Source organism: Scomber scombrus, chromosome 1 (assembly GCF_963691925.1).
Source record: "Scomber scombrus chromosome 1, fScoSco1.1, whole genome shotgun sequence".
NCBI lineage: Eukaryota > Metazoa > Chordata > Actinopteri > Scombriformes > Scombridae > Scomber > Scomber scombrus.
Window position 1 is genome coordinate 9,439,854 of NC_084970.1, and position 25,663 is coordinate 9,465,516.

General features: G+C 41.7%; 2 protein-coding genes across 2 annotated transcripts in view; both read left to right on the forward strand.

Annotated features, from left to right (window-relative positions):
• lsm14ab (LSM14A mRNA processing body assembly factor b) overlaps positions 1-25,663 on the forward strand; it is a 137,669-nt gene that overhangs the window by 7,782 nt on the left and 104,224 nt on the right. The gene's annotated exons all lie outside the window — the stretch shown is intronic.
• LOC133979575 (BTB/POZ domain-containing protein kctd15) lies at positions 371-25,514 on the forward strand. The gene is made up of 5 exons (XM_062418123.1): positions 371-400; positions 3,003-3,178; positions 10,232-10,376; positions 16,887-17,192; positions 25,356-25,514. The coding sequence occupies exons 1-5, from the start codon at positions 389-391 to the stop codon at positions 25,512-25,514; spliced, it is 798 nt and encodes a 265-aa protein (XP_062274107.1). The 5' UTR covers positions 371-388.

Sequence of the window (25,663 nt, forward strand, 5' to 3'; positions counted from 1 at the left end):
CGCGTATCCAAATAAGAGCTGTGAAGGGGAAGGAGATCATCTCATCAATGTACAAGGTAAGGACGCTTCCTGTGCGCTTTGGTACAAAGAAGCTTGGTGAGGACAGGTCGAGCCAGCCTTGCAATAGAGCCTTTAAAGCCACAGAGACTCTTTGCAAGCAGTCCATCCCGGTCACAGCCTAGTGCTTTTTTAAAGAAAAAAACAGTTTTGTGTGGGATACAGTGCGAAGACTTGTTTTTTCAGCACGGAAGAATAGGTTCGTGCTGGAGCTGGATGGTGGTGTAGTTGTGCCAAAGTCGGGGGCATTTGGATCAAATATTTGAGAATTTTGGCGTTACGCAGCAGCTGGGACTGGCAGCCGCCACGGATTTCCTCTGGACTCCCTACAATGTTTGAAACGGTAGGGTGAAAAATAAAAATATACAGAATCCAATGTTTTTACGCACAGTGAAAGCTTACAGTTTTCGAAGAGTATATATAGTCAGTGGCTGAGCAAGTACTGAAGAGCAACGCGAATACTGCTCGAAACAAAGTGTTTTTTACCTTTTTTCTCTCAGACTGGACAGTTCACACATGTGGGTTTTATCAAACGGGTGATGAATTACACGTGCCGGGATTATGCTTTTAATTGTACAGCGGGAATAAGACGCCATATTGAGCATTTGGTATAATTAAAGGCAGAGCACATGCATGGTGTTCGTGTGGAGTGGGATGTTGCATTGCCTGCTATGTTAACGTTTTTCCGTGTCCGTTTTATGACTAGTTTTCAATTTGGGACTGTCAGGGTTATCTTGTAGATGTCCTAAGTGTGAAATAAGATGCGACGCCTAAACGGGGTCAGCGGAGGGAAGCAGGAACAGCAGCACTGAGGAGAAAGTTGATGCCTTTACAGCTGCTGTGATTTTTGTAGAGGCATTTATCATATTGTGCGGTGAGGGAGACAGAATGCTGGATGTCTGAGATGATGTTTGATTGCAAGAGAGATTGGATTTATTGATCTATTTTGCATTTATCTTTATCTTGCTTTTTATCCTTTATGTTTGCGTATGCCACGACTGATTTAACTGATTAACTGGTTGTTACAGAGAGAGAGAGAGAGAGAGAGAGAGAGAGAGAGAGAGAGAGAGAGAGAGAGAGAGAGAGAGAGAGAGAGAGAGAGAGTGTGTGTGTGTGTGTGTGTGTGTGTGTGTGTGTGTGTGTGTGTGTGTGTGTGTGTGTGTGTGTGTGTGTGTGTGTGTGTTACCGTTGGTGGTGGGACAGGCTGCTGGTATGTGCCCCGAACTTCTACAGTCTTTCCAAGTTTTCCTTTCTTTTCCTGGGATTTGAAATGTAATCCCGTCCTCCTGTAATCGTATTAAACGAACATGATACTGCTGTGAGGGGGGCAACACCCTGAGAAAAAAAAAAACCCCTCCAGTCTCACTTTGTGCCCCAAAGGCATCAGCTCGCTTAGAGCCGAAGGGATGATCTGGACTTACACTACGGCCTTCAGTTTATTAGTCGTGACAGTAAAACAGTCCATATGTGCAACAACAAACTGATCAATTCTGCTGATTTACTGAAGGGTGAAATTGTAAGCGATTATCTCAATCAGCTTTGAACCCAGATATGTAGCTCTACGGCGAAGCTCCGAGTATTTAAATGGTTTTGAATTCATGTTGTAAATTGTGTCAGGGAAAGGTCTGTATTTCAGCTCAAGCCTGCAGCAAATATGGGAGTAATGGTAAATTGGGCAAACTGTGACCTTTACACAGTGATCATTCTGAAAACATCCAAAGTAGAATGAATGTTTCAAAACAGCATTGCATTTGTTCCATTTCCTCAGAAACCCCAAATTCCTCATCTAAGCTGAACCATTCCGTCATGATTTAATCCATCTATGATTTACTCTGTATCTTTATTATAGACAAGAGTCTGCACTAATGTGTGGCCAAACTGAGGTTAGGTGGTTTACCTGCAGCTGCTCGCCAACAAATTACGCACCAGTAAGTTGGCACTGAACGCCTCCTCTGCTCTTCTCGGAGCAGTAGACGGAATCAAATGGCGGCGTATCGAAGTGAATTAAAAATATTTTCTCAAACATTTTATCAGCTAATCAAACTCAGCTCCGTCCTGACCCCTGAGTGCACCAGCGAGCTCCCAATAAGATCCAGACAGCTCTCCCAAATATGCACCTAGGCAAATTATTGTATTTGCCTGTATATTGTGAGTTTTTTTGTCATTAATAACTAGAGTTATTGAAAACATGTGTCTGGCATTCAGGCAAAACTTACCTGGTATAGGATAATGTTTGGTTTGGCCTGTAAATATGGACAGGAGGATTGTGCTTTCTTCGCCTGTTTAGTAATGAAGTTGTAGCACAATAACACAAGTATGACAAGCGATCACCTTAATCTTTCCGTGTGTGTGTGTGTGTGTGTGTGTGTGTGTGTGTGTGTGTGTGTGTATGTGTGTGTGTGTGTGTGTGTGTGTGTGTGTGTGTGTGTGTGTGTGTGTGCGTGTGTGTTAGAGGAAAAGTTACCCCCCTCTCCACACCGTGTTTTCCTTGCTCTCAGATTGGTGGTTGGTGTGTCTGGGCGCATCACGTCTAACACATAAGGCGACCTTTAATTAGAATATTGCAGCAGCAGTTTGTTTTATTCCCCTGGAGGCTGACACCTAGCATTCCTCCCTCTCTCTCTCTCTCCCTCCTTCCTTCTCTCTCTCTCTCCCTCTCTCTCTTTCTATCTGTCTATCTCTCTCTAGCTCTCTCTCACCCCGGTTCTCTAATAAGCATCCTCCTATCCTCGCCTCCGGTGCTGCATGAAAAGATGCAAACATACTTAATTAGAGCGGTGGCAATAATTTCCAGGCTAAATATGCAACCAGACAGACATGGAAGTGATCTGATACCATTCAGAAAGGATACTATCTGCTTCCCTGTGTAGGATCACTGTGTGTTTTTGTTTTTTTCCCCCTCCTTTACCTTTATTCCCATGGCTTTTCTGTACACTTGCTTTCAGGAGGGAAGGAGCATGTCACGGCTGTCTCTGACCCGGTCCCCGGTCTCTCCTCTGGCCGCTCAGGGGATCCCTCTGCCGGCTCAGCTGACCAAGTCGAACGCCCCAGTGCACATCGATGTCGGGGGACACATGTACACCAGCAGCCTGGCGACTCTCACCAAGTACCCAGACTCAAGGTAAGACAGGTTCACACTTATTGATGGAGTTTCTTTATTGAATCATTGCTATTTTGGGGGGGAAATCATTATTAGAGAAATATTGATTGATTAAGAGAGAGTGGACTTTTATGTTGCTTTTGTTTGAAATGTGACATAATTGTGAACTTGAAGGGTGTGAAGTATTTTATTCCACTACGAACCTTTTTCTCATTAAAGCTTTAGATTGGTCTGTTTAATTCTTTAATGTTGCACTTTAGTCTTCCTCAAATGATTTATTAAATTATTTGACTGCTTAATTAAGTCTAATTGGGTTTGTGCTGTTGACAACTCATTTAGCTGACTGGCATTAAGACAACTACACTGAAACTTCTACTGAGAGCCCCCAAAAGCTACAAAGTTTAATATATTTTCAAACTTACCTTTCTTTCATTATTTCTATCTTCTCTTAGTTTAAAAATGATGCATTTGATTGTTTTTGTTTTGATTTTGTCATGGTTATTTCACCAGTTAAACAATTACCTCCTATTATTTATTTTTTATTTATTTTCACATGTACTCCAAAATTAAGCTACTGCCAAGCCGGCAAGTACAGTGCCTTTCACGTTTTCTTTTTTTCTCTCTCTCTCTCTCTGAATTTATACACCACACACACACCTATCTGCATGCGTGCAGTACTCCCCCGTTCACAGTCTTTTTCCCTTGTCAGTAGATGAGGATGCTGTTAGGATCCCTTGAAGCCAAAACAATGATGTAAATGTCCGGACCCCTGTCATCAGAGCTGATATGGGGCAGCTTCAAATCTGATTAAAATCTAAATCGTTGGCTTGTTAGTTATAGATTTCTTTTTTTCTCCCTTTTTTTTTTTTGATCCAGCTGTCACCACCACAAGTTATTTTTTCTTGCCATTATTTGAGTTAAAAACAGGGATTACTCTGACCATACCAAGACATATGCAGTATTTTAAAATATATTTGTTTTAAAAAAAAAAAAAAAACTTTCACACTTTATTGCCATTTTGTGAGAGAACATAGTCATTATTGCAAATTTTCAAATAACCTAAAACAAGGCTCGTATTGCAGTCAAACATTGAAATGTTATAACACTATTTACTGAATATTTGTAGGGATGGAAAAGGAGAGGGCTTGGGTTCTCCCACACATCTGAATATAACTGTCAGATTATCTGATAGTTCTCTTCTCTCATGAATAAATCAAACAGGGTTTTTATTTCTGATTCTCTTCCCATTGTATGATTTAGTCATGATGATTCAGATTGTGTAAGAACTGTTGGTAATCCACCCTCCCACTTTATTCACGATTTTAGCTCCATCCACAAACAAGGTGGACCACTGAGGGTAGCTCTTGAAGACAACTACTAACTATGATAAAATATGATATGTGAATTTTTTTTCTAAAATGATATGGCCCTCTGCTTTTTTCCCCCTCCTTCACTGCAGCGTGTCATTCATTACATTATACAGTCTTAAATACTGCATCAGCTAACAGAGTCCCATGTGGGCCAAGGTAAACATACACCAGGTTGTTAGAAAATCTGCCAAATTGGCTACAGGAAACAATCCACATAATCCCCTGGTAATAAAGCCTTGATATTCACAGGGTCCGCTGACAGGAAATCCCTGACAGCTCTCCTTTTATTCCTGACTGTAACATGTCATGAGAAAAATAAAACTCATCCCATACAAGGCTCTGTGATTGTTTTTGCTATTAAGGCTTTTTCTTTCCTCCTTGTTGCAGTGATATATATCCACTGGTCACAAGACAAGAGTCTAAGATATATCAGTATTGATATTTTTGAGGCTTTTAGAAGGTTTCCATGTGTTTTAAAGCATGTTTGAACACATCTCACATAGCAGGACTTTATTTATTTATTGGTGTTTGTGTATTGCTGTTGTGTTTCTTTATTTTTTCATGCTCTGGTGCAGCTTTACACTTTACAAAGAGGTTATTCATAGGGGGGGACAGACACAGAGCACCATGTAAATGGAGCACAGAGTCATGTCAGAGTAACCAAACAGTGTTGTTACAGTGAGAGTAAAAACCGGATACCAGTGTGAGTGTTGGTTAGAGTGCTTTTTCCTCTCTCTCTCTCTCGCTCTCTCTCTCTCTCTTTTTCACACATGCTCCTTTGCTTTCTCTCTGTGTCTGTGTCTCTTTCTGTTTCTTTCTCACTCTGGGTCACACACACACACACACACACACACACAAACGCACACACACACACATACACACACACGCACACACACACACGCACACACACACACACACACACACACACACACACACACACACACACACACACACACACACACACACACACACACACACACACACACAGCCTCCCAGCCTCCTCAGTGTACAATTGGCCTCAGGGCTCCACTTTCCACTGGAGCCAGTGGAAGGAGGGGCCCTTTTGTGTGAATTAGGATAATGGCTGACAGCAGAAAGCAGAAAGCAAAACAATTACACTGGCATAGCTGTATATGCCGCATTCGGCCACAGCCAATCGACCAGGGTGCCCTGGCATAACTGAGAACGTGACGACTAAAAGACCAGGGTTAAAGAGTTTAAAGTTGATGATTACTTTTAATAGATTGGTCCCTAAATAATGCAGCATGCCAAGAGAAAGTTAGTCTAGTAACTAATGTGTGGTCATTCATCTTCCATATTAAGGGACAGGGGTCATGAAACATTGATGCACACTCTATGTAGCTCTCAGAGAGGACAGTCTCAGCAGTCACTTGAACAGAAGCTGAGGAAATTAGGGGAAATGTTCCAGAGACTAGGAGACTATTTTGAATGGCCCACTGGACATTTTTCTCTTTAAAGACGAGTCTTCTGCGTCAAGAGACGATAAATCTGTACTGGCTTCATGTTCTTTTAATGGTCCCCTGAATGTAATAGTTTACTTTTCTGTAAGCTCAAATCACCATAATTAACACGGCTAACAATGTCACATCATTTACTGTTTGTTAGTTTCATGAAATGCTGCATTTCCTCTGGTTTTTAATTCCTTGTTCCTGTTCTCAGCACAGCTTTAAGTGTCTTATTGTTTTTTCAGCCTGTTAATCAGTTTATTTTAATGATTTTTAAGAGGCAATATTACACTTAGACACTGCCATTATCCAAAGTAAAACTTTTAGGTTTAAGCATTCAATATGAAATTATAATGCTAATTAATTGTTGCTCTTTAACAAAACATTCCAGTTTAATGTAGCTCCAAAAAAACAGATATTATGTCTATTATTTTATGACCTGGAGACTGTTTGCATTCCTTTATTCTTATACAGTCACATAATCAGTGTATGAGCAATTGAGTTTCTCAACACATTCACTTCATGGACCCATGTGGACACATATTGGGCAACAGATGATGAAATTAATTCCCAGGGAACCATGTGAGAAGATTTTTATTGCTGTTGTTGATTTACTACTGAAATATATGAAGGCATGAGAGTTAGAATGAAATCTGATTTGAGCAGTCATTCTCATATATTCTCTAAAAGTCCAATGAAATTAAAATATAATTCATTGCTCTAAAACTTTTGCCAAGCAGCAGTTTTTTTTTGGAGTCCTTGTTTTAGGATCCATTTAACTGGATATTTTACCAATGACATTGAGCAGGATCAGACTGAGTTGAATCAGAGCCAGAGGCAGCAACTCCTATACTCTTCCCCTACTCTGAAGCCATAGTGGGCGGCCCTTCATGTCAGGCTGGACACACTCATCGAGATCCCTGGGTGTGTTTGTTTCACTTTGCAGGAAGCTGCTGAATGTCTCACGTTCATTAGGTGTCCATTAGCGTTACAGTTTCCAGATAGTGTTGTAGTAGAGTCAGTGTTACCTGCGCTGGGTTCTCCCAGCTCCTGCAGACACATCTTTGGCAGCTCGGTGCCGCTGGCCGGCAGTAGCTGCTGCAGCAAGGATCCTGCCAGATATTGCCCACCTACTGCCCTGTAGCCTGCCCTCACTTTGCACCGCTGGGGTGGGAGATCTGAGCTGATAACCTCCTACACCCACCACCTCCTTCCTTCTCCCTGACTTTCTCTGTCTTTCTCTGTTTCTCCGTCTTAGCTTTTTTTTCTCCCTATGTCTTCCTCTTGTGTTCTATTTGTTTCTCTCTCTGCTTCTCTCTTGCTTTTTCCCTCTTTAATTTTGTTACAGTTTTTTTTTCTTATGATTTTCCTGTCTTGTTTTCTTTCTCTCTCCCTGTGTCATGCTTTTTTCTTCCCCTCTCTCCTTTCTCCCCCATCAATCTCCCTGTCTTTTGGACTGTCTGTCTGTGTATCTTCTCTTTTCATTTCTCTTTATATATACCCCCACACACCATCTTCTCTCCCCCTACCTGTTAAAAAACTATCCCCCACCCTTCAAATCAGGGATTTAACAGAAAGGGGAAAACATGAGGAGACCAACAGAGAAATAGGGAGAGAGAGAGAGAGAGAGAGAGAGAGAGAGAGAGAGAGAGAGAGAGAGAGAGAGAGAGAGAGAGAGAGAGAGAGAGAGAGAGAGAGAGAGAGAGAGAGAGTGAAGGGAGTGGAGGAGAGGGAAAGAAAAAGAAAAACAGGCAGCATTTTAATTGCTTTTTAAAAAAGTGGAGATGAAAAACAGAGTTAGCCTGGAGGGGTATGGTGAAATTCTAGCTGGAAGAATTGCAAGACCATATGAGAAAGGAACACCTCAGGCAAAACAGGGAGATGAGTATTGGTTTTTTATAAAGCATTTTGCATCGATTTCCAGAGAGAAAGCGAGTAAGGGAGAAGGATGGAGACGGAGGGAGAGAAAGAAAGAAAGAAAAAGAAAAGGATGGCAGGAGGGGAGAGAGAGAAGTAGAACCATCTTTGCTCTGCTTCTTCACATAGTCAAGTCAAAGAAAAGAAGCGGGATGAATTTGACATGATAGCTTCAATGTGGTGAGCCGACACATCGGGGTCAGGAGATACCTGATACAACCGTTAAATACAAGCTTACACACTGCTCCAAAGTAGAGGATTGAATTTGTAAATTCAGTGAAATTAGTTTGTGAGTGAGACTAAAGCCAACCCTGCTGTTTGTTCATTGACATTCCCTCTGTGGCTCCCTTCCAGTGTCTTGTAATAGAGTTTGACAATGCCAGTGCTGAGGCAGTGCTAGGGTGTGTACGTGTGTGTTTGTGCATGCATGTGCGTATCGGTGGACGTGTTTGCAAATAGGTTTTTTAACGATTTTCTTTGTCATACAACTTTGTCAGCCGACCTAAGAGCTGTTAGTGTGATTAAAGAGCTGATTACATCAAAATGATGATAATAACAGCAACGCAGCGCCCTGCCAAGAGCTGTTTCTGAGAAAGACGATGGAAATGTGCAGTGAAACCGTTAAGGAGGTTACATGCGAACAGATTTCTTGTGTAAATCACTAGTATGGCTTATTTACACTACGCAGGCAATCCAGGTTTCTCCGCCGAGGGAGATGCAAGTTTCATTTCAAAATGAGGCACAAAATTGAAGGAAATTATTAAACTTCAGAGTTAGTTTGTGCTTTTGGAGTTGATACGTTTAACAAAATCACAATCATACTTGTAATGCTGAACACCAGAGAAGTGTTCTTAATTATTGAAAAGGAACATTTAGCATTTGGAAATGAACAAACAGATAGAGCGGAGGTGCCCAGATGAGATTATTAGACAGCGAGAGAAAGACCTGAAAGTAAAGTGGCAGGAAAACCACACAACGGCGAGAGGAAATGAATATCTGTCCAAAGGTATCTCGAGGCACGGCTCCAACACGGTGTGATGAAAGTTTAAAGATAACAGCAATTTCCACTCTTTGCCTTGATGAGCCCCCGTAGCCAACTTCAACAAAGCCCTTAATCTTAAAGTACACCAGTGGAAAGGGTTAACCATAGGACACTAGGCAGCAACAAGTGTCCTATTATTACACCAAAGTCTTGTTAATATTTGGTTAAAGCTTAAAAACATACATCTAATGATGTTTTTAGTTAATTATTGGGTTTCTTAAATGCAAAATATTATTACTGTAATTGTAGGAAATATTATTTTCATTATCTCTGATGTAATTTTGTTTTGAAACTTTAGCTTTCCCTCTAAATATGAAGCAAATAACTAGATTGTGTTCAGGTTCTCTGGATTGTTAAGATACATTTTATACAGAGTCCTTTCTCCAAGATGACTATACTGTATGATGATGCAGAGTTTCTTTTCCTGAATTGGAAATAGCAAACAAATGTACATTTTGAAAGGAAAAATTGTTGACTTCATGTTCATTTTCGATTGTTACACTGTCATTCATAGTCATCGCCTTATTGTTTCACAATCAACACAGTTAACATGCCAACACACGTAAATCAGATACTTGAGTTGAGACAATGCAGGAGTCATTAGTTTTTCCTGAAGCAAATGGTCCATATAATGACAGATGTTATAGTGAAATGTGTCTCTTATAAACAAAACTCGAATACAAAGCATCATAAATAGGTAGACAGTGTTAAATACTGATATTTAGGCAGCATGTTGTACAGTAGATGTCCAGATGTCCTTGCAGCACATTCATACCGAAGTCAAACTGTAAAAGTAAAATATCTTTGTGCAGATGTCCTCTCCACATTAAATATGTCGCCCTCCAACACTTCCTACCTGTTTCATTTCCACCCCTCTGACAGATGGAATAATAGAGCTGTAATGCTACATTCATGCCATTAATTTCTGTAAGTACAAGCAGCAACCGTGTGTGTTGTTGTAATCTCTCTGCAGAAGGGACACTTCAAACAAGTCTGGAATGGAAGAACTGTGCCTTAAGCCCCTTGTTTCAACCTGGGATGCTAATACATTTCAAGCTTAGTGCTAATAAAATTGAAAAATAAATGGAGGGTAATTGTTTCATGCATTTGAAGGGAGCTGGCTCATTCCATTATGTGTGTTTGTTTTTGTGTGTGTGTGTGTGTGTGTGTGTGTGTGTGTGTGTGTGTGTGTGTGTGTGTGTGTGTGTGTGTGTGCTTCTGTGTGTGTGTGACTTGTCTGCGCACGTGCGTAATTGTATGTGTGTTTTTCAATTTTCAGAATCAGTCGTCTGTTCAATGGCACCGAGCCCATCGTGTTGGACAGCTTGAAGCAGCACTACTTCATAGATCGGGACGGCGAGATATTCCGCTACATTCTCAGTTTCCTCAGGACCAGCAAATTGCTCCTTCCAGATGACTTCAAGGTACATATCAACCTCCAAACATACTGCATTAAGTGTATTCCTTTCTAAAGATAATATCTTTGTATTTATTTACCTGCCCTCTCAAAGGCTGCATGCTTTCATAATAGACCCGATAGCCTGCCACAGCAGATCTGCCAGTTCTGTTTTCACGGTGCCTAACGTAGACTCACCATTCAACACATTAATCACCTGTAGTATAAGCATAAGCAGTAATTAGGGAAACTTTTTTGGAAAAACCAAATGCGGAACAGACTCAGTTGGAGTGTACAGTGATGGAGAGGTAAATCGCTAACTGGCTAACTGGAGCATGGCCCGGTGATGTGTGTGCCAAAGCCCTGAGCTGTTGTTTTTTAACTCAGAGTGGTTTCTATAGAGGTGAGTCCAGGTGAAATAGCCTGCGCACCCCTCCGCTCTCCCTGTGCTCTGATGACCGGCTCCCATGCTGACAGAAAGTCTCTCTGACAGTCAAGGACTCACAGGGAAAGCTGTGGCATGTTGATGCAGTTTAGTACTCTCTACCAATGTATACATGCATCTGTGCACACACATACACACACACACACACACACACACACACACACACACACACACACACACACACACACACACACACACACACACACACACACACTTTAGTCTTTGTGGGCTGAGGGTGCCCACACCTGGCTCCTGTTATAGCGTTTACATGAAAGAACTTGTAAGTGAACTCATATACGGTTCATTATATTGTGTCCATTATGGTATTATGTTATAGCACATGTTCATGGCACATGTTCATGGCAACAAAGAACAAAACATTTTCAGGCTTGGTATCAAATAATGTTTTACACAGACAGCAGGGCGCACATACATGTAGATTCCCATCCGTGCAAGTAAGTAATAGACACATACACACTTTGAGGCATCACAAAAAACTGTAAACACACCACTATACAAAGCTGATATGGTGAACATGTTTGCAAAGAGCTGGCTATTTGCATTTACTCTTTTTTAACCTTTTTACCTTCAGCTCTGTTTTGGTCTCCACCAATTCTTGAAAGTTTTTATGTTTAGCTGCTAAATGCTCCACTGTGTGGTGTTAGTAGTTTGGTGCTGGGTAGGTTTGATGAGAGCAGTGGGAGTGAATCAAAACAGTAAAGGTGCGGGCTCTGAGACCAACACAATGAGCTGAGAGACTCTAAGGTGGTAAGGGTAACACTACAGAGTTGGGTGATAATTAACTGATAATTAACTATCTAAGTGACCCTTTTCACATTACATGTCATAATAAAATCCATTGATAATAAAAAAGATATTTGTAAGTGCAGCTTTAAATCAAACTGATAGCATAACTAGCAAGTTAGTCTCCCCTCACATTAATCCACATGGCCATATGTAGCCACAGTATGTCACAATTATTACACATTCTGTCCAAAGCTCATTCCTGTTCAAGGTTTTTATTCAATGACATTGTTTCCTAGGTATATTCTACTCTTCATTTCTACTCCACTTTAACTTGTGTGACCTTTCCACTGGGCTGGCACTTGTTCATCATTCTCTACAAGAGAACAAGGCGAGGCCAAGCCACATAGAGCCAGAGGCAAACTCTCCAGGCCTCACGGAGAGTCTGAACAAGAGCCAAACATCAGACAACAGAACATGACATGAAAGCCCTGCATATTTTGGCAAATGATGTCCTGACTCAGTACCGATTAGTTTTCCCTTTCTTATTCATGCTTTCCTTCCCTGTGAAGACTGTGAAGTCTTGACAGTCCAATCAGGCACCAAGGTTGAGGAGAATACATTGGACTTTATTGTTTCAACTCATTACGATCCCCTCGCATAAGCCTGTGTTGATCTGCATACCTTTCAATTTGCGTGAAGCCGGGGAAAAAAAATGCAAATAGTGCGAGGCGGAATTGAGCATGTCCTTATCTGAACACAATCAGGCTTGCCGTCGCCCGGGGGCTGGGTCTGTTCTGCTGCTGGCAGCCACGGCACTGTGTGTTTTGCTAAATCAATGTGAAAGTCTGAGCAGAATAGGGAAAGAAATGTTTCAGCCTACATCAGTGGAACAAAATATTCACTATTAATATCCTCCCTCATCTCATTATTCAAACTACAATTAATCACAAGATTGTAAGCAATGCTCAGTCATATTGAGGGCATGGTTATAAACCATTAAGATCTAGTGGTTTCTGCCTCGGTTTATTCAGGTTTTCATATTGTACTTTAAATCAATAATGCTTTGTTTCTTCAGGTATCAAAAGCGATGTGGAAGAGCTAATGTTTTTATTTTTTGTGAGGCTGCATATTAGATGAGTGTTGGTGGGATTTTCCGAGAGTGTTCCGTTTTATCAACAACCTGTGCATCCCCTCTTGTGTGGGTTTAGTTATTTTGTGTCCAAAAAAAGTCCTCCGACTCCCTCACAGTGACAGTTTCCATCATTTTTTTCCTCTTCATTCTCCCTCTGCCTCCCTCTCTGTCTCTCCCTCCCTCTGTCCTTCCCTGAGATGTTGCCTTGCCGGTGGGCGATCAGGTCGGATCATTATTTTGAAGCTCAAACGGGCTGTCTGGACACAGGATTGGGGGATGAATAGTCTGGTAGAGCTGGCAGCAGTAGCAGCAGCTCCAGCAGCCAGGACAGAGCTGTTGGCCCTGTCTCCCTCTCATCCTCACCTCAGCGCTTATGATTACTCTGTTGTTTTCTGCGCTGCTCAGGATGACTAAAGTGCCTCGCAGATAGACCCCTGTTAAAAACATATCCATCCATGGCTTCAGACCTGTGAAGGATGAGGAGCTACACTTTGATACAGAGAGCTGCCTGAAGGGGAGCGTCTCAGTATGAGTTTTGTCAGCTGCAGCAAGAAGGCCAGGAGAGAAAAAGGGAAAAAAGACGCACTCTCCCTCTCTTTTGCATTCTGCAATCTTAAATATTAGGCCGTCAGCTTAAGATGTGTTGCGTCAACGCTCCGTCCAGATGGAGTTGTATTTGGGTGTCGTTCACACGCCTCAGATGAAGGCACAGTTTAGATGAAGGGGTAAACCAGTGAGGGAGGCTTTTCAAGGCTAAAGAGTCTGACAGAAGCAGCAGGGTTAATGAATATGCTGTTTGCTGCCATGCTCTGTTTCTGTACCCAGCAGTGGTCCAGAGAAAGGAAGGGGGAAAACTCTTTTTAGATCAGGGCTCCCTGGCAGCCCCGGCACCCACAGCCACCAATGATGCAGACTATATGAAACATATGTTGTTTCCGCCGCACAAACACACATTGCCTCACTTTTCAAGGGTGTTTAGACTTTGCATTGTACCAAGATGAGCAACTTCTATCTGTATTCATTATATATCAAATGCTTGATTGGTTGTTTGCCATGGTTTTACTATATCCATACTGTAAAACAAACTATAGCCACGAGCTAAGGAACATGAACATCGTGTAAGAATAGACTGAATGGCAGCAATGGCAGTTCATGAACTAAGAATGAATTAAGCTGTCATTCTTTGTCACAGTGAAACACTAATCAGAACACAGATTTATTAATTACTAATTGTTTAGCTGAAAGATTTGCAGCATTTAGGTGTAACCTAATTAAATCTTGTTCTAATAGGAGCTTAACATCGGGCCACAAGCCTCATTAACATAAAATTCCCTCCATGTGAGGAATACATTAAAATCTTCCCTGGCTGATGATTGTCCTCATGTTCACTTGCACATATCTTTTCCTCACCTCCCGTCTGCCTCCAATAGTGAACCACCGCCTCCCCGTATTTTCTTTGGTAGCGGTGAATGATGGTGCCATCTGGTCTTGTGGGAAATTAGAGGCAAGAGCACAGGGGCAAATGGCCCCCAGCAAGCCCTGCCCAGGAGGGAGAGTCAGGCAATCTGCTGCAGACTGTCTGCACACAGGAATGCACCATCCCACTTCACTGGAGCCCTACCGATGGCCTTTCTGGAGTTAGCTCACTGAAACTTGCTAAAGGCTAGCATAGTTCTGCCAAGAGCTACTGTGGAGCTACAGCATGGTTATGCTTTGCTTATTGAGACTGTTGTCCTGCTGGTCAGAGGCCATGGCTGATCTCGGTTTATTGTTCTTCTTTCCAGAAGATGTATTACATGCTAACAATTGAGATGTTAATGGTGCAGTGTGTAGAATCTAGCAGCATCTAGCAGAAGACATGGCAGAAATGGAATATAATATTTGTATTTATGTTTTAATTAGTGTATAATCATCTAAAAATAACAATTCTGTTTTTGTCACCTTAGAATGAGCCTTTTATATGTTCATAGTGAGCGGGTCCTCTGCCATGTTGCACCACCATGTTTCTACAGTAGTTCAGAAGGGACAAACCAAACACTGGCTCTTTCACGCTTGTCGCAGTCTTCAACCTCACTGCCAGATGCCACTAAATCCAACACACTGTACCTTTAAACAATGCTCTGTCTTCAATTTTGTGGCTATTACATACTGTTAACTTCAGAATTTCTACATTTCTATTTGGGGTATTTACCTGATTGTTCCTTATATATACAGAGCCCTGACTAATTTTGTGCCCTAGGCAAGATTTTAGCTGCTGCCCCTTGCATCCTAGACAATACCACTACCAATGTTCATATACACTCACTCAGAAACTGCATAACTTTATGTCTTTGTGATCCTTATTTTAGAAACAAAACAAAACCACACAAAACAAAAAAACAGTAGACCCTGACCCTGCATTGCTGGAAGGTCCTGAGGTGGAGAAGGTATCTGCAGGTGGCCCAGGATTTGCAGGGGTGGGATTAAAATATTTCAAAAGTGCATCTGAAGAGAGTAGTATATGTGACCCTTGGGTGTTACATTATATTAATTAAAAAGCTGCTGATGGTGAAAACAAGCCAATAATAGCACCTAAGCCCCATTATAGCCTGTAACATTCTGAACACAAACAGCAACAGCAGACTGGGGGCAATTGTAACATCTCAAATTGCACCAATCAGAAAGGAGACAGAACCATGAAACTCATTATGCACATGGTCTGTGATGATCCCTCGCTGCCTGCCAAAGGACAAACGGATGTCTCTCACTCTATCTAAATGTTGATGAAGGGGGACCGTTTTTGTGTTAGTGTGTGATGCTGTGTGTGTCGTTTACTCTTTAGAATTTGTTTTTATAATTGTATAATTACGAATTATTATACTGTTTTAGTTAGGCAAGGAATTCATTGTTTTAACTATATTTATAATGGTATATTTTGGTATATATTGTGGTCCTTGGTGTTTTTATGAAGGATTATGTGTGTTGTTACAATTCCCATCAATTGTGACTCTAACATTATGTGTAAAAATATTTTATGATTATTAACAAGTAGAACACAGATAGAAGTTACTTGCTTAAAAATTGTGTCCAAATAGTTCAAGAGGTTTTTGAGTAATTTTGAAATTTGTTTTATAATTGCCCCTAGTCTCCCCTACAGCTGGCTTTCATGCACAAAACATGTATTCAATGAGCATTTCTAACCACATGATGCATGCTGTTTGCTTTACATATGAGACTAATCAATAATGAAAATTCAAATTACGAAAGGTTATGGAAAAAGAAAAGCATTTAATTGACTATTACAAGAAGGACTAACGTTGGCTAACTAGACTAAGATGTTAATAAAAATGTTCGCCTGGTTTCTTGAGGTAGACAGCTGCTCTGTCCAGCAACAGCACATTTAAAAGAAAACATATATTTCTCAAAATGATGTTGTTGGTTATTCTCGAAACTCCTTAATAGTCTTTCCAACTTTCCCTAATGGATTGAAGGTGGGAGTATCTGACATTAACTCTAGCTATTTATTAAATAAGCAAATGTTACTATCGTCCAAAGTGAGCTAGTAACACTAAAACAGTTTACTCCTCTTCTCTTATTCTTTTTCTTCCCTGGGCACCAGAGGGCTTTGGTGTTTTTGACATGATATATTTAAATTAGGGTCCTGACGTTAATTGTGTCATGTTCCACAGACAGTGTCGCTCACTAGTTCAGATAACTTGCCCATCCCCTACAGTTAGTTAAGTCTAACTACAGGGTGGAAGGTGATGCACCGGGGTGGTGCTGCAGGCAACCCAGAAAATAGGGTCTATTTAATAAGCTATGCTATGTAGTTATGTTGTTGTGGGCTTTTTTGTAGTATTTTTTAAATTATACCATTAAAATATTATTATTAAAAAGTAGTAATTGTTGAAAACAATCTGTGTTTCACCAGTGTAGAGGGGTCAAAGTGCAGATGCAGACTGGAGTAATTCGGGGTTAAGTGTCTTGCTGAAGGACATTTTGTCATTAGTTGCCCTGAGGAAGCCATCAGGATACCCTGCAAATACTCACTACTGTGATCTTAATGTTGCACCATACACACGTTAGGTTTTGATCTCTGTGACCTTGTAATGTAATGTACATGTCAAGTACTAAAACTCACAGTGCATTAGTCACACATAGCCAAGAGGACTTAACACGACCGCAGACATGCAAACTCACTGGTCTCCCTTCTCCATGTTAATCTGCTTGTGTAGGACTTCCACCTGCTGTATGAGGAGGCGCGCTATTACCAGCTGACACCCATGATCAAGGAGCTGGAGCGCTGGAAGCAGGAGCGTGAGCAGCGACGGATGGCGCAGCCCTGCGACTGCCTGGTGGTTCGTGTCACACCTGACCTGGGCGAGAGGATCGCCCTGAGCGGGGAGAAGGTCCTCATCGAGGAGATCTTCCCTGAGACTGGAGACGTCATGTGTAACTCAGTCAACGCTGGCTGGAACCAGGACCCAACACACGTCATCCGCTTCCCCCTCAATGGCTACTGCAGGCTCAACTCCGTCCAGGTAACACACAAAGCCTCTCCTGTCTATATAGTGTCGATTTGTTTGGTAATGCAGACAAATCTTAACTGCATGTGACACATTTCATACATTCAGGACATTTTCTGCAAAACAAAACTACCAGATCTGGCTTTTACCAAAACAATTGTCAACAATACATATTTTTGCCATACTAATGACTGAAGCAAGTACCATAAACCAGCTCTGTGGGTGGCTGTGATGTTTCTGATGTTGGTGTATCATGAATATTCTGCTTACTGAAAATGCTAATGCAGGTTTGAGTAATGCATGACAGCCTGCATGTAGGACAGATTATCCAACAGATACCTTCTCATTTCACAAAGACTGATTTGAGGAAATAAAGAACAATTAAAGCAGATACACAATAATAGAAATCCAAAGTCTCCACAGTAATGTTATAGTGACACTAGATAGTAAAAAATATCATAAACTCTTTTCTGTTCAAAAGTTAATACATGTATAATATAATATAAAGGTGTTTAAATTTAGTATTGAGAGTAATGAGTTACTGTACAGTTATTTAAAAATATTTAGGATTTTATACATTAAATTATTATTACCAGATACTTTCTAAGTTCTTTCTAGGTATACTACCATAAAATGCATTGCTTCAAATATAACTCCATAATGAACCAAATGAAAGTAGCTGTCTAAAGTCAAGATGCGTTTTTAAAGCCTTGAAAAACATGTAAATCATATTTCCTATCAGCGTAGTATTTGCCAGTAAATACTCACCCTGGAAACCAGGAAACTAGGCAGGAAAGAGCAAACTTTATTTATAAAGTATTTATATCCCCTTTATTATGTATTTATAAAATCTCTTTTTAAAATCCTGAATGTATAATGCAACCCAAACAATGGAGACTCAGACATTTAGTCTACATGTTAGTAATGCTGATTAAAATTGTATTTTCAATGCAGTCCCTCTCTATGCATACGTAAAATAAATATATAATAATTAATCAGGATTTAAACACCTACATTATTTAAAAAGGCCAATTTAGGAATAAAATATTGTAAATGTACTGATTTGAAGGTTTGTTTTAAGAAGATATGCTGACCAAGTGTGTCCTGGATTTTATTGGATATTGATTTATCTAACACAAGGTTCAAAGTAGAAGCCACGCTGTGATACAGACAGAAAAGTGTGAATATTAAACAATTTTAACTTCACACAAAAAACCAACTAATGGCTAACTAAGCCTCTGCTAACCATAATACCCACATTAGGAGAGTTCAGCTAACTATGGAACTCATCTTGGTGACATTTGATTAATACACACACAATGTGCAGCAAACGGGTTTAAATACTTCCTAGGGCAAACACACAGTAACTTATAGTAACACACCCAACAGATTTATAGACTGTTAAAAGAAGTGACAAGATGCATTATGTACTGCATACATGTGTAAGGTGTGACTGTAATGCAATAGTGCCAAACATTAAAAATAGAGTTACAGTGTCACACAAAGCACTTAGAGTGAAGCGTTTCCTTATGTAAACTGTATTTTTACCTGAACCACAGTCTAATTGAGGTCTTTGGCAAAGTTTACTTTTTAAGGATAAAAATCTTTCTGCATCAGGAGGTGAAGATTATTATTTTAAATGCACAGCTCTCATTTTGATTTCACAATGAAACCCTTGTATAGCCTACCTTTTGTCTAGACACTAGAGTTTAGCATATGTTTAAGTTTGCTTTGACACTGTGGGTTTTTAATGGCAACAGTCCCGACTTTCAGGTTAGCCACAGAATACAGATTCCACCGTGAGTCACTCAGCATGATTTGTGGCCTTGTATATACTGTGCATGTTGCCACAGTGGAGATGTTTTCTACCTTTATTTATCCAGCAGAGGATTCTGCTGAGCAAGTAAACCATTTTTCACCACCACCCTTCAAAACTTTCATACACACTTTAACACTTGGCTGTACAACCAGAGCTTTGATGGACACTGTACAGCTTCACTGGAGTTACTGGGCTTTAGCAGTTGACAGCACCTTCCCAGCCCAGATACTCCACATCAGTCTGATGATTTTATTTTCACTCGTCATAAGCCAGTTCCTATAACCTTTACACTATCTGTGTTCACTGGCTTTCTTCACTGTCTATAACCTTGAATTCCACCACTTTTGCTTTAAGGCAGTTGGCATGATTTGTGGCCTTTTATTCTGCTTGTTGTCACAGTCAAGCTAATTGCTCTTTGTCATTATTAAAAAAGAATTTCAACTGTGACGGCTACAGTGAGGTTGTTAAGAGAATAATGGCAGGTGCACAGAGTTTATGTCATTTTTCATTCTGTCTGAAGATGAACTTTCACTGTTTCCAAGATCTGAGCCTGGCCTGTGCTTTGTAGTATGTCCCTGCTCCTTATCATTTAATTGTACTCGCTGTACATACAGGAGCATATGGTATTGGTGTGTTATGCCATTTTCAACCAGTTAGTCTGACTGAGATTAATTATCTCCTTTTTTCGACGCAAAACACAGTTTGTATTTAAGTAGTAAGACATGAAAAACAACTTCAGGAAAATAGTTTTACAGTCGTGTTAGCGAGCGAGGTCTGTGAGAGGGAGAACATATCAGCCTCACACCACAGGCTCGATATAACACACTACAGCGCCCACAGCCACAAACAGGCCAACACATAGAGGAGCCCCCCCCCCCCCTCCAGCACCCAGAGAGAGCCTCTCCCAGGCAGGCTAGCGCGCTCTGACACCTCCACCTCCCTCCTGCCAGTGCGAGAGACCACCTCCAGGGAAGGAGAGCCGAGCGAGCGTGGGACAAAGCACGTATGGACTGCGGCCATGTTTTTCCTGCGAAAAAATGAAAAAGAGGAATGGAAAGGGGGGGAAAATGATATGCATAATTTACGCTTTACTCCTTTTTAAGACACAGCTCCTTTTTTAAAAAGACTCCAATATAACAGCGCTCAAGGCAATTGAAATACACGTATTGCATTTTTTAATACCATACTTACAATTTCTCAAACAGCCTAAACCGGTTTATACTTCTTTTATAGATTTTTAAATGACTTGCAATATAATTAATTGGCCGCATCAACTAACACAACATTTTCCCACTCTGTTTACCAGTGAGACTGGTTATGGGATGTGAGCGCATCTGACTAACATGGTCTAAAAGGGTTTTTATTGTTTAGGTTTTTATTAGGCTGCTCTAAAGGTGAGGTGAGCTGAAATCCTCTGTTCAGACAAACTGCTAACAGAAAGTGGAGATGGTGATCTTTATGGTCTCATGTAAGCGATGCTCCCTTTTGTCTCACAGCATGGCCTCTCTCGATTAAGGTGGTGTTAGTTGTGGTGTCAGGCTCTTTTTCTGTCTGTGTGTGTGTCTCTCTCTCTCTCACTCTCTCTCTCTCTCTCTCTCTCTCTCTCTCTCTCTCTCTCTCTCTCTCTCTCTCTCTCTCTCTCTCTCTCTCTCATGCGAGCCCCTTTAAGACACACAGATACACAAAATTCTGTCAAAAGCACATAAACACACTCATGCACATGCAATGCCTGGCTCATTGAGTCGACGTAGATGAGGACACAAGGAGCAGATGGAGGTGTTTTTTTGGCGTAAGGGGAGATTTTTCTAAACAACTTACTCATTCTGTCCTTTTTTATTGTTGTGTGAAGGTATGAGAAGGTTAGGAAAATAATCCTCATCTTACCAGCCAGACAATAAGCCTCTGATCTGATTTCAGTCCTGGACCCCAACCCAGGGGAACACACACAAAACCACACCCTGCCCAGAAGAGGAAGACCATGCAAGGAGAGAGAGAAAAAAAGAGGGAGGGAAGGGGACAGATGCAGTCATGTCTGGAACAGTGTGTTTATGACCCGACCGCCTCTGAAGAGGTCTTGACAGGAAAGAGACGGATATGTGACAGCCTTTAAATGTACTGCATTCAGTTTATTGCATGTCACTGGCATAGAGAACTCATTCTGGTCTCAAGTGATTTTATCAGGGTTAAGGTACTGTAGCTGTCTTGCCCAGGGCTTGAAACTGCTAGACCTTGTGATACTTTGGTCACAATGAGATAACATAACATTTCTCAATATTTTACTGTACACTAAGCACAGTGTTTTGTTTTTGCAGTTTATTATTCGGTTTTTATTCACATAAAGATAAAGTAGCATCTTTAAGGTCAGTACTTGTACTTCTTAGCAAAATATATCCATTCTCAGGCTCTTTTTCGGAGTCCGAGTCAATTTCTTGCATATTTTTATTTTATCTTCTATCAATAGTTAAATATAAGGATATAACGATAGTAGCTAGTTTGTATCAGTCTACAGAAAGGAAAGTATAATACTGCGTACTGTAAATTCAGCCTCTTTTTTAGTCCTTCATCTTGTGTATTCAGATGTGAGAGAGTGAGAATAAACAACTCCACCTTGGCGCGTGATTCTCCATGAAGTCATGAATGGAATTTAGGGAATAATGCAAACCACCTGCGCTGTGATGTAGATCCAGCGGAGAGAAACAGAGAGCAGGAAAGGCACTTAGCGGAGGGAAAACATTTAGCCAAAGATCCACAAGAGGTGTACACACACGCGCGTCCCAGAGCTGGAGTCGGGCCCGCTGCCCCATACATCACTATGATGAAGCACTCAGATCAGACCAGAGCCAATCCGTCCTTCATCAATGTGACAGCGGAGGCAGTCGTAGAGAAGGGCTCCCTGTCCCCCTGCTGCCCAGGCAAGGAACGCAACACATCGCAACACTCTCTTACATGTCACACTGCCACTCCATCAATCCTGGTCTGGGTTAAGAGAGAAAGCACAGCTCATCAGAGCTGACAAGGCCACACAAACACCTCAGTTGTGCTCCTCGGTGGTCCGATTGACAGAACAAGACATTAACACTGCTGTGGCTGGGCTCCCTCTACTCCCTGTTTGAGAACAACATCAAGCACTCAGGCTCAACAGGCAGCAGATTAACCCGCAGTGAGGAGAGGATGGAGACTGGACAGTTTGACAGCCTCAGAGCAGTTGGTGCCAGAAGATTGTTTTTAGAAATTGTTTAATATTTTGTCGAATGCAGACTAGTTGCTCCGCCATGTCAGTTTCAGAAGCAAAGCTACTTGATAATGTGCTGCAAATAGTACAACAATATATTACACTGTCAAAGTGTGTTTGTCGCTTGTGATTCCTAAAAAAAGCTGGCAGATGGCTCCGAGAATTAGAAAGAGTTGGAGCTTCTCGGATGTTTTATGCCAGATGCTTGCAATAAGCAGAGGATACGATGCAGAGACGATGCAGTTAGTGCTCCTTGTCACATATTAAAAGACTGTGCATAGTTAAACAAAAGCAACCCCCTGAGTGCAGCGCCCATCAGATGCTACGCCGTGTGTGTCATACGTGTCAATCAACTCTCAGCCCTGTGCCATGAGGAGCAAGTGTCTTCCAGCGCCTCCAGAGAGGTGCTGCAAGTGTGTGTGTGCACTCTGGTGGCCATCAATATTACATTGTGCTCCGGTTTCCAACCCTGAGACTCATCCACTTTGATTCCTGTCTTGCCATCTTCACTGTGTTTGGAAATATACGATGCTGAGAGGTTAGAGGAGTGAGGATGATATATCCACTCCTCATCCCCATGGCGACCCCAGATTGAGTGGCAGCTCAGTGAGATGGTTTTAAGTTAAATGGGGTGTGCGCGCATGTTTGGGGGACAGATCCCCGTGCAGCCAAATCGACCCTGCAACAGTAAGAATAGTTTATTATGTTTCAAATGTGTAAGGATCACTGGGGATGAAGAGGGCAAAGAGAAGCTTTTATTCAGCGTCTGCTTCGATCACACAGGCAGGAAAAAAACAAGAAGTGGTAAAGTTCAGGATAATAATGGCAAAATTTGATAAAGTGTTGTCGTGTCTTCTGCACTGTTGTCTTCTTATTCCTGTTTTGAAAACAATAAGGATATTGGCAAACCTCAAACATGATAGCAGTGATGCTGGACTCTGGGAGGACCTCTGTGAGTTCAAAAACATGTTGAAGTAAATAATAAAAAAACACAAAGACAGCTAACTAGTTGTAATTCCATTTCACGGAAATCATCATGCTTTGAGTGAGACCTCAACCAATCAGATTGCTTCATGCAACTCTCTGTTAGCATATTTTGTTATGGTTTTGCTCAAGTGAGGCAGGAAAGTAAGCAGAGAAATCTGCATAAGTACAACATAAGCTCAGATCTGAGAGCCTGCGGTCACAAGTATGTAGTACTAAACTGAGCCACCAGGACATGTTTTAGTTTTTTGAGAGGGCGCATTTATTTCTTTTGTCAGCTGGGATTGATTTCAGGACATTGTCCTGTGGACATTGAAACCTTTTGCTTGGATACATTTTAATTATTCAGTGTATTGTTTATTCCCTTGTGGCATTTTTTCACTGTCAGACTGAATGTGAAAGTTTTTTATGCCTTCTTATAGTCATTACAGTATCCTTGAGTCAGTTACAGCTATCTATAATAATATCCCTTAAGTCTTTTGTGTTGCCGTGCATTAATGATACAAGTGTTTTCAGACTATCTTTATTGATCAGGCCATTCTCCTCTGTGACCAAACTCATTGCTGAACATGACAGAGTCCCACATGCGTTAAGAGATGATGGGGAAAAATGCAATGTGATGCAATGATCAAAGAAGGCTATGTAATATCATTTCCATAATCGTTAGGCTCCTCTGTCGTCTGTCATGGATTTGGGAGTGTTTGATGCTTGGGCAGGTCTCTTAATTAGCCATCCTCACCATCAGCTGTCTGCCACCCCTTCTGTCTCACAAATTACAGTTTGTTGTCGTCGTATGGCCAGAAGACAAAAGGGAGGGAGCAGTTTCACTTTTCCAAGTGGTCCTTACTGCTTACAAGCAGCATGTCAGCCCACATTTTAGTTTTAATCAGGTAGTGAGGGGTTTCAGGTCTTATCAACAAGTTTGTGTTTGCATTTCTATCATGACTGTTTTTGTGTGTGTGATTTATCAGCTCTTCTATGTTCTATGTGCTAATCCCCAGTTAGGGGAGGCTGCAGCCCTTCAACCTGGAGGCCTAAACGCCCGACTCCAGTCCTCCAATGGGGCCCTCGCCCCTGTAATTAGAGAGGTCATCCTCTGCCACAAGTGTATGCAGCAGTGTGTGTTTGTGTATGGTCGTCTGAAGAAAACGATCTATTTGGCGTGAACTGCTCTGGCTCGGAATCTGGCAGCAAGGCTTAGCCCTCAGCGAGACCTTTCATTTCCATACGCTGCACACTCCATTAATAGGACGGGGGAATAAGTAAATACACGGCACTCCTCGCACAGGGATTTAGATATAGCCTCTCTAAAAAAACAACATCCCACAAGGATTACAGCAGATGAGGAGAGAAAAGTGATGTTGGAGTTCACGTGTCTGTGTCGGAGCGTATTTGCATTTGGACAAGTGTATGTATCAATGCCCCGACTTCATTCCTGTCTCCAGTTCTCTCCCTGCGGTACCAACACTTTGTCCTTATGCCCATCACCCAGAACTCCCTATCCTCATTCCCCACACGTCGCTCTCTCCTTCGCTCACGGACCTCACTTCTCCTCTCACCCCAGCCTCATTACTCAAATTAGGAGCTCCAGTAATCACCGCGCCAAGCTCACCCACCTTCTTAACACACCTCGCTCGCACTCCGCTCTCCTCATCCCTTTGAGCTCATGCCCTCGGTTCAGTAGCCAATCCAGCACAAGCGGCATGAATATTGCAGAGGTGGTGTAATGTCGGAGAGCCCTCTGGTTTCATTCCATCAGTCCGTGTGATCGGAGGAGGGGGAGGTTAATGACACGTGGAGCATGATGTGACTGATGGATGGATGTCAAAAAGGGATCTTTATCCAAGACTTACTTATATGTGCTGCTGTTGAGCATGTATTGAAAATGTACTGGGTATCTTTAAAATTCTAGTAATGAGATGTAACTAAACATTTCTATAAGCCATCGTCATCATTTTTATAGAAGGAAATGATCAACGGTGGTCTATTTCTGTTTGGAAAAACACGACTTTCAAGCTGGAAAATATTACATCCTCACATTTAAGAAAGCATGAAACCTGCATTTGTGTCTGTAAAATTTTGTTTGGCAGTTCTGTTATTAAGCTCCTTCTCTTGCCTCTCTTCCTCTTTTCTCTCTTTACAGGTTCTGGAGCGTCTTTTTCAGAAAGGTTTTAGCGTGGCAGCTTCTTGCGGAGGCGGCGTGGACTCCTCCCAGTTCAGCGAGTATGTGTTGTGTCGCGAGGACCGGAGGAGTCTCTCCATCAACACACCCATCAGGATAAAACAGGAACCCCTGGACTAGAGCGTTCTGGGAGAGGGACTGCCAAACCCACCCATACTCCTTCCATCCTCTCACACCACCCCACCATGCCTCCCCATGACCCATCTCTGCTCCAACAGGACCACCACCACCACCACTGCTCCTCTGCCCCACCTCCCCAAAATGCCCCC